Raw genomic sequence first — 10405 nt, 5'->3', positions numbered from 1 at the left:
AATGCTCAAGATTCCACAACACTTGTTCCTGCAATTATTATATTTGGCGATTCAGCTGCTGATGTAGGAAATAATAACTATATTCTTACACTTTTTAAAGCCAATTATCCACCTTATGGAAGAGATTTTGTTACTCATCAACCTACTGGTAGATTCTGTAATGGAAAATTAGTCACCGATATGACTGGTAACTTATTTTCTTTGAGGTTCATATGCGCCTAGACTATACTTTTTTCTTGTGGTCCAATATTTGCATTTCATAGGACTTAGGTATGTCAATTGTCAAGTCACGTTCCAAATTATCCAGATGCTTATCTGGATGGAATGCCCTTTGCAGTTGAAATTTATTCATTTATTTTGTGAAGTGTTCAGTATTGAGAATTTTAATGAGTTAATTTCTCTTACAGCACTCAACTAACATTGTTTCTCTTAGAAAGCCATTCAACTATATTTTGTATAGAAAAGTCACTCAGCTATTGTCATTTCATCTATAACGTGATATCTTATGTAGTAATTTTTTTAATCGGCTGTTGTAGCTGATGTACTTGGCTTCACTACTTACCCGTCTGCATACTTGAGCCCTCAAGCATCTGGCAAGAATCTCCTTATTGGTGCTAATTTCGCTTCCGCCGGTGCTGGCTACGATGATAAAACATCCATCCTCAACGTAAGTTTTTCAACCGCTCTGTTTCCTTAGTAATTGTCGTAAATAAATATCGCTAAAAATAATACTAGTTAGTAGCAACAACTGGTGTATCATGGTCTAGATAGAGAATATACATGGTGAATTACCTTTTTTTAGTCTCTAAAGACCATTTTTGTTGGTGCTAACTGTTTTGAGAACATTTTGATGATGCAGCATGCAATTCCATTGCCAAAACAGATGCAATATTACAAGGAATACCAATCCAAGCTAGAAAAAGTTGCAGGCAAACAGAAAGCAGCATCCATACTAAAGGATGCACTCTACACATTAAGTGCTGGAACTGCTGATTTCTTACAGAATTACTACTTCAATCCTTATCTTAACAAAATTTCTACTCCTCGTCAGTATAGTTCTTATCTTGTCCGCATGTTCACTCGCATCGTCAAGGTAAAATTATGGGTTGATTCTAAGATTATCAAGAAAATGGTTAGCTATGACCTATTTAGCAATAAATTAGCAACGAAATTCATAATGAATTTCAGTTTTTTTGTAGTCATGGTCATAGACCAATCCGCTTAACAAGTAGGTTGGGATATACATTGCACTTTGATTCGTCAGCATACAACTTGTTTTTGCCCCGAAAATTTGATGCATCAGTTTGAATTCAAATCAACAAACTGATCATAATCCAACCAATTTTAAACTTTGATTAATTAATATATAGTTTGCCACCATTAATTATGTAAACAGGAGTTGTATGGGCAAGGAGCAAGAAGGATTGGGGTGACTTCATTGCCAGCATTGGGCTGTCTCCCAGCTATTAAAACATTGTTTGGATTTCATAAGAGTGGATGTATCTCAAGAATCAATAGAGACGCCCAACACTTGAACAAAAAGATGAATTCAACTGCAACCAGATTGCGAAAGCAACTTCCTGGCCTTAAAATTGCTATATTTGACGTTTTCCAGCCCATGTATGACCTCGTGAAATCTCCATCAGACCACGGTAATTTTTCATATAAAGTCTGATATTCGATACTGCTTATAAAAAAATTCTACGTACGACACTGTTACTGACATAATCATTTGGTGATTATTAGGATTCGCGGTAGCTAATCGAGGGTGCTGTGGGACTGGAAAAGTGGAGACAACATCATTCTTTTGCAACCCAAAGTTAGCAGGGACATGCAAAAATGCAACAGAGTATGTGTTTTGGGATAGTGTACATCTATCTCAAGCTGCTAACCAAGTCCTGGCTGATTCACTCATTATCCAAGGCATCAGCCTACTTGGATAATTAATCCAACAAAATATGTGGATTGTATTATTATTGTTGTGAGTTTTGAATTACTCTAGCAACTGGAACAGTTGAGGAACTGTAGTAGCTCAGTTGGTTGGCTTTTAGAACTTTCATCTGTTGATGATGGTTCGATTCTCACCTTGTAATCCTCTCCCCCGCAACACTGCCACCTGGTTTACTTTTTCCTTTGTTCTTTTTAAATTTCAAAATGTCAGAAAGTTAATTTGTGATGTATGATTTGGATGTTTACCCCGCATAATCCGAGTGGATTTTCTTTAAAAGAAAGAATTGAATAACGTAAAAGGGATAAATCCCTGTGTATTTAAGCAAAAAAAAAACTTGATCGTTTTGGCAGGCGTTTCGTAGCAAATGAAGGAAAATATAGTAAAAAGGGCGAGTGGACTTTTAAATTTTGAGCGAGATATTATTACATATTTCTTTTCGATGTTATATAATTTTCAGACACAAAATTTTGAGTGAATTTTCTCAATCTTGAAAAAATATATATTTCGAAAAAAGGTCCAGCTATATTTGATAAACAAAAAAATTTCATAAATATGAATCTAATTCATATATGTAGTTGGTTTACCCATATCAACCTTGTTTTTTTTTTTAAACTAGCTTATAAGAACGTATGTTGCATACTTATCTCTTAATATAAAATTGGCTTTCAAATAATATATTTTAAACGATTCATTTACTTTACCAACTATCTTTGAGCTTTAAAAAGATAGCTCAAAACATATTAATATAAAAATAAAACTCATAATTCCCTAAATGTTAGAAACATAAATAAATGACTATTTTGTCATGTGAACACTATTTTGAAGGAGTAAAAAAGGTAAACAACATTTAGCTATGAGGCTTCGTACTTTGAATATTTAGCAATAACTTCATTTAAATTTTTCAGCTTAAAATATTTTTTTTATCTTAATCTATATGTCTAGTCAAACACCTTCATATACATTGAAAAAAAAAAAAAGAAATAAGTTATGTGTCTAGTCAAGTACACTCAATAAGTTAAACTAAGGACACGTTTGATAGAATGTATTAATTAAAATATATAGTTCATGTATTAAAATTTAACTCATCCTAGTATATTGTCTGATTGCACAACTCAATTTAATCCCTTCTTATACATGAATAACTAATATATCATACAGTGTATTATCTTATACCGAGGAAACCTAGAAATTACTTATACAGGATCAAATAATACATAGATAAGAAAATTAAATAACCAAATTACTCCTAAGATTTGAAACTTGTGTTGGTGGATTTTGTGTATGTTTAGCAAATGCCAAGACATATTTCACCAATCATAAAAAAGGGAGGAAGAAAGCATGCACAAATACGTGTGAGAGTATAAAAGATTGCCTTGATTTGCAATGTGAATTTGGTTTTGCAACACAATGCTTATGAATGATTAATTTCATGTTATTTCATTCAAGAACTAGTTGAACACATTTCATATGATTAGTAACATACATTCCGTATGTTCATTTCACTGAAGAATTAGTTAAATGTAATAAAATTGCATTTGATTAAAAGAAAGTACTATACAAATGACCTTGAAGTTGGAGAGTGGCAGATTAAAAAAAAAGATATATGAGATTCCAATAATTGTTTAAACGATAATGTCTCACAATAGTATGCATTTCATGATGTTGTAGAGATTCTTAGATCATTTAGTGAAGGGTTTATGCACTTCAGGCATCTGAACTATTTATATTTTAATTTTTAAGATGTCTAGTTAAATGAAATAGAAATTTCACAAAAATATTAAGGGCATAATTGTAAAGAATTTATTTGTAGAATTTTAAACAAAACACAATAGATGATATATCTAGCTTTACACAATGAACCAAACACTTGATAAAAAATAATCCCTGCATTACAATCCTTATATTAGTAATATATGCATTACTAATCTCCGCATAACTCGTTATCCTACCAAACGATCCCTTAAAGTATATTAAGTTTGATCAAAATATTATGAGAAGAGACATTAAATCCTTCCTCAACTTATTAGCAAAACTTACTTTACACGCTAAACTAATCAGACAATTATTTATCCCCTTATAAACTTTAAAGTGTATTATTTTCCCCCCTTAACGGCTGACGTGGCAAAAAAAATGCGTTTTAGTGAAAAAAAGTATAAAAAGATTTTAGTGGGGCCCACTTTAATATCTTTAAACATTATTTTGTTTCCCTTCTTCCTCACACCCCACCACCCCCATTTCTTCTTCTTCCTCACACCCCATCACCCCCATTTCTTCTTCTTCTTCCTTACAAATCTGAACATATAGAGAGATGGGATCCATTATTGTAGTGCAGTGCTTGCACCCAAAACAATTTCAAGAAAGAAAAAAAAAACACAATTCAACAAACACAAATTTCAAACATCATGATTTTAATTTCACAACAAACACAAATTCAATCATAAAAAGAAGGTGAAACAAGCAGATGAAAAACATCAATCATCATCTTCCTTACACCTTTTCTTCAACCTTCTAGAACATTCTCTAACGAAAAATGAATTTTCGAATTCGATATGGACCCGAATCATGACTCGAATTTCATATTTCTCTTTTTTTAGGGCAGAAAATCTCATATCCTTTTCGTTATTTCTCATCAATCAATCACAATTAGCCAAAACTTACTTTAATTACAGTGATTTAACCAAAAATGAATGGTTTGAAGATGAAAGAAAAAATGAGTGTGGGCTGGAAGAGAAGGGGGAGAGGGGGCTAGGTGTTTGTAGGAGGTGGGGGTTGGAGGGATGATCTAAAAAAGAAAGAAAAAAGAGGGGGAGAGGGGGGCTACGTAGGATGGGGGTGGGGGTAAGGGCTGAAAGAGGAGAAAACTGAGAGGGGAAGGGTAGGTAGTGTGAGTGGGTGGGTGTGAAGAAGAAAGAAAATAGGGGTGGGGGTGTCTTTTTTATTTAATATATATAAATGTGTGTATATATATATATAAATATATATATATATATATATTTAAAAAAATAAATATATATATTTATATAAATAAAATAGTACATATATAGTTTTTATTTTTTTAAAAAAATATATATAAAAATAATGTGTGTGGGATTAATTTTTTTTAGAAAAATAGTAATTTCTTACATGACAATGACGTGTCATCAATGTGGCATTGATGTGTACGCGAGTGTAACACACTCTCCGTTGTGAGAGTGGTATTCAGTTTTGAGGGTGAAATTAATACACTTTAAAGATGTTAAGGGGGGTAAATAAACAGAAATTTAGTTTAAGGTCTAAAGTAAGTTTTGGCGACAAGTTCAGGTGAAAAAAATATGTTTTTTCTCAAATATTATTGGCCAAATCCATTGGCGGCCCCCTAAAGTTGACACGATCTTTCACTTAGGCACCTCAAGTGGACGTTGTTCACTTTTGACACCTCAAATAACATACGTGAATGCTATTTTGACACTTTTTGTTGAATCAACAAAATTATACCGTGTACGTGTATTACACGCGCCGATAACGTGTAAAGTGACCAATAATATTATGACATGTGTCATTTTTTTCAAATTAAATGTTAAATATCTATTTTTAATTTAAAAAACACCAATCAAATATTGCCACTTGGCAATTTTTAACTTAAATAATTATTAAAAAATTATAAAATTTAATTTCCCCCACCCCACCAATCCTCATCGTCTTCTACAGCCCACCCCATCCCCTCACCACCTGCCCGCTCCCTCCCTTCCGCATTTGTCTTCTCCAACCCACCCACCCACCTCACCACCTGCCCACTCTCTCACCCCTCAATTCTCTTCCCCACCCCACCCTTCAATTTCATGCTTTCTATCACCAATAAACTTTCATAACCAGCTAGTGTTTAAAAGTTACCCTTTTGTTCTTTCATTAGTGGTGTAAGAACCCCGGCTATGAAATAATTTGTGAGTCACGAATTTAGATATGAACAGGAGGATTAGGAGAAAATTGACAAGGAAGGGATAGGAGATATAGTAATCTAGTAATCCAACTCTTTTCGTGTTTGAACTATTGTGATCGAGCAAACTTGCCATCCACCTTCCGTACTTGGAGAAATTTAGGTGCATCACCATGCTTGAAAAGCTAAAAATAAAATATTTGATGTGTTTGGCCTATTTTGTGCTTTAGTTAAGTGTTGACATTTTTTTTTGGGTGTTAATGATGTCGTTGATTAGTGGAAGGAGTATTATTTGATGTTCATGGTGTGTATCGTTGTTGTAGGTATATTAATGGAGTGAGTATTTTGTTAATGGAGTAAATTTTGTTATCATTCTTGAAAAATTCAGGGAGTAAAATTTTGTTATCATTCTTGAAAAATTCAGCCTCCATTAACCCCCATTAATGGAGGCTAAAGAAAGTTATGTGGAGAAGACAATTTCAAAATTACGAAAATATCCATAAAAATTTATGAAAATACCCCTGAAACGCGCTTAAAAGCGAGTGTAATATACTCTCTTTGCTGAATCAGCAAAAGATGCCAAAGTGACACACTTTATGGCTACTTGAGGTGTCAAAAGTGAACAACATCCACTTGAGGTGCCTAAGTAAAAGATCATGCCAAGTTTAGGGGGCTGCCGATGGATTTGGCCAATATTATTGAAGTAGAATTGTACATACATTCATACATACACACACACACATATATACATACATACATATATATATATGGTAAATTTCTAATAAATTGAGAAGTCCAAAATCTTTTAAGAAAGAAATTATCTGAATATGATAAATTTTTATTTTTATTTCATAGATTTTTTATTAATATTAAAATAATATGAATTTCAAATAAACTAAACTTTATTAATAGGAATTTTAGACCCCCCCCCCCCCCCCCTTCCCTTTATTTCTAGACGTTACAGTGTTTTTTGGTAGAGCTGTCAATACGGGTCGGGCCAGCCCATTCGGGCTAGCCCACACGGGCTTTGAGTTTGACAGGCCAGGCCGGGCTGGCCCATTAAAATGATGGCCCAAAAAACACCAAGCCCACAACATTACTCTGCGGGCCTCACGGGCCAGTCCACTTTTAAAAAAATAATATTTTATAATTTAATTTTAGAATATTAATAAACATAAATATTACCAGATAATATTGCATAGTGTTAATACTTGTTAATTAAGTCTCCAACACCCCCCAAAAATACTCCTAATTGCGAAATTAACTAACTTTTGGTATGATATCCTTTAAATCAAATAAAAATACTAATAAGCAATTTAAATAGTTGCATGTATTTGACTTACGGGTCGATCCACGGGCCACGGGCTTATTCGGATCGGGCTAAAAAGTCATGTTCTTAAATGGACTACAAAAATTAAAGCTCAACTTCATCAAATTACAAGCTGGGTAGGACCGGCCCATATTGATGGCTCTATTTTGGTGCCCCCCCCCCAACCGTGTTGTTTTTTTTTTTCAGATGTTAAAGTTTAGTTTTTGTGGTCCAATTTTGTGTTCTTTCTTTTTGTTATGATTAATGAAATATCCTTCCTACATTTTTAGATTGGTTTGTATTTATCATATATTTTCTTTTATAATATATTTTTGAATTCCTTAATTTTAAATATATTTTCTTCTTACCATATATTTTAAGACTGCATAATTTTTAAAATATAATTACTTTATCATATATTCTAGGACACATTAAACTTTAAAATATATTTTTCTTTTTACATATATTTTGGGATTCCATAATTTTAAATATTATAACTATATTCAATAATAATTTGAGAAAAATAATAAAATGACGATTTTGTCTATTGCGAAGACTTTTAATGAAGGTAAAATGATATTTGTAAGGCTCTTCACACTTTAATGTATGAGAGATAGAGATTAGAGATAGAAACTAGAAATTATAGATTATCAAATATAGACTTAAGATTAGACATTAGACATTAGGAATTAGAGATAAAACAACAAAAATGGTCCAAATATATCTTTATATTATCAAAAATAGTTTAAACACAATCATTATTTATTTAATATCACACAATTTGCACTATAGATAGAGATTAGAAATTATAGGTTACCAATTATAGATTAAAGATAAAACAACAAAAAAAGGTACAAATATATTATCAAAAATAGTTTAAACTCAATTATTATTTGTTTAATTAGGACATACCATTAATGATTATAAGTGGAATAAAAAGACCAACTTAAAAATTTCGATTCTAATTAAAAATGGTCCAAATATATCTTTATATTATCAAAACTAGTTTAAATACAATCATAATTTGTTTAATTAGGACATGCCATTATGATTATACTTGGAATAAAACGACCAACTTACAAATTTCCATTCTAATTAAATAAATTATTGGAACGAATGCATTAAAAAATAGTAGAGATTAGACATAGAGATTAAAGATTAGACATTAGAACTTAGAAATTAGAGATAAAACAACAAAAAATTGTCCAAATATATTATCAAAAATAGTTTAAACACAATCATTATTTGTTTAATTAGGACATACCGTTATTGATTATATTTGGAATAAAAAGACCAATGTAGAAATTTCCATTCTAATTAAATAAATTATTAGAACCAATTAATATAGATTAAAGAGCTAATGCATCAAATCCTCTTCCCTGAACTTGTCTTCCCAACTTACTTTAGCACTTAAACTAACTTTTCATTTATTTACTCCCTTAACATCTTTGGAGTGAATTAATTTCACCCCTTAATATATAATACCACTCTCATGAGAGAGAATACATCACACTCGCTGGCACGTCAGCGCCACGTCGGAGCCACGTAAATAAAATATTTTTAAAATATTTTATATATATATATATATATATAAGTAAAATATATATAAATATTATATATATATATATATATTATTTTTAAATATATATAAAATATTTTAAATTTTAAAAATAACCCTAAAACCCATTTTCCATCTTCATAAAAACCCCACCAACCCAACCACCCCCTCCCCCCCCCCCCCCCCCCTCCCGTCCACCACCACACCTGCACACACCCCGTCCACCCCCACACTGCCACACCTGCACATACCCTCATACACCCTCCGTCTACCCCTACAGCCACACCTACACACATACGTCATATTTTCCGGCGAATTTTCACCGGAAAACTCCATTACCACCATAAAATAGTGATAAAAAACTCAACCACCTGGTAAATTAGATCAAATCAACACCAAATTCTCTAAAATCAACAACCAAACATTCAAATCGTGTCAATTTTTCAATTTTCAAATTCAATTTCATTTTTTTTTTATTGGAGATGGAGGAGAAATTGGAGGTAGGGATGTGATTTGGTAATTGGAGAAGTAATTGAGGTTAGATTTTGGAGGAGGGCTGGGGGGGGGGGGGGGGGGGGGTAAAAAAAGAATGAGAGATAGTTTTTTTTTTTTTTTTTTTGTTATATATATATATTTTAGTGGGATTTTAAAAAAAAAAAATCACCCTTTTTTTTTTTTTTTTTTTTTTAAAAAAATATCACGTTAGCATTAGGGTTGAAATTAATTCACTTTAAAGATGTTAAGGGGGATAAATAATTATTCGTAAAGTTTAAGTGCTAAACTAAGTTATCGGGATAAGTTCAGGGGGTTTTGATGTATTATATATTAGAGATAAAACAACAAAATAGGTCCAAATATATCTTTACAACAACAACAACAAACCCAGTGTATTCCCACTTAGTGGGGTCTGGGGGGGGTAAGATGTACGCAGTCCATACCTCTACCTCTGATGAAGTAGAAAGGCTGTTTCCGAAAGACCCCCGGCTCAGGCACAAGATATCACACAAACGCATAGTAAGGCACAGAAGCAGATGACAATAATATAAATACGGCACCCATACGGAATATAAAACAGAGGAAAGCAGAGGAAAGCACACAGATTCGTAATAAGCATGGAACACTGAATACGGAATCATAACAGGAATAAAAAATAAAAAACCCCCACCAAGTAATTCCCTACACTAGCGACCCAATCTGGCCCTACTCTTCTGCCGTAATTCGCCTCTTCCAGACCTTCCTATCTAGGGTCATGTCCTCGGTGAGCTGTAACTGTTCCATGTCCCGCCTAATCACCTCACCCCAGTACTTCTTCGGCCTACCCCTACCCCGCCTAAAACCATCCAACGCTAGCCTCTCACACCTACGGACCGGGGCATCCATGCCCCTCCTCTTCACGTGTCCGAACCATCTCAATCGTGCTTCCCGCATCTTACACTCCACTGAAGTCACACCAACCTTCTCCCGGATAGTCTCATTCCGAACTCTATCCCTTCGAGTCAGTCCACACATCCAGCGCAACATCCGCATTTCTGCCACCTTCATTTTTTGGATGTGGGAGTTCTTAACTGGCCAACACTCCGCTCCATACAGCAAGGCCGGACGGACTACCACCCTATAGAATTTGCCTTTAAGCTTGGGCGGCACCTTCTTATCACACAGCACCCCCGACGCGAG

At 33.4% G+C, this 10405-nt stretch overlaps 1 protein-coding gene across 1 annotated transcript; it reads left to right on the top strand.

Annotated features, from left to right (window-relative positions):
• On the top strand, nucleotides 1-2180 carry LOC107861775 (GDSL esterase/lipase APG; the record flags this gene model as incomplete). Its single annotated transcript, XM_016707143.2, is given in 5 exon segments — nucleotides 1-187; nucleotides 537-667; nucleotides 860-1093; nucleotides 1397-1652; nucleotides 1747-2180. Coding segments are annotated over 5 exon segments (1005 nt in total), but the record flags the coding sequence as incomplete, so codon positions are not given.
• Nucleotides 2181-10405: the final 8225 nt, after the last annotated feature.

The sequence above is a fragment of the Capsicum annuum genome, chromosome 3, assembly GCF_002878395.1.
Source record: "Capsicum annuum cultivar UCD-10X-F1 chromosome 3, UCD10Xv1.1, whole genome shotgun sequence".
NCBI classification, from domain to species: Eukaryota; Viridiplantae; Streptophyta; class Magnoliopsida; order Solanales; family Solanaceae; genus Capsicum; species Capsicum annuum.
This window is presented reverse-complemented; position numbering and strand designations above follow the sequence as displayed.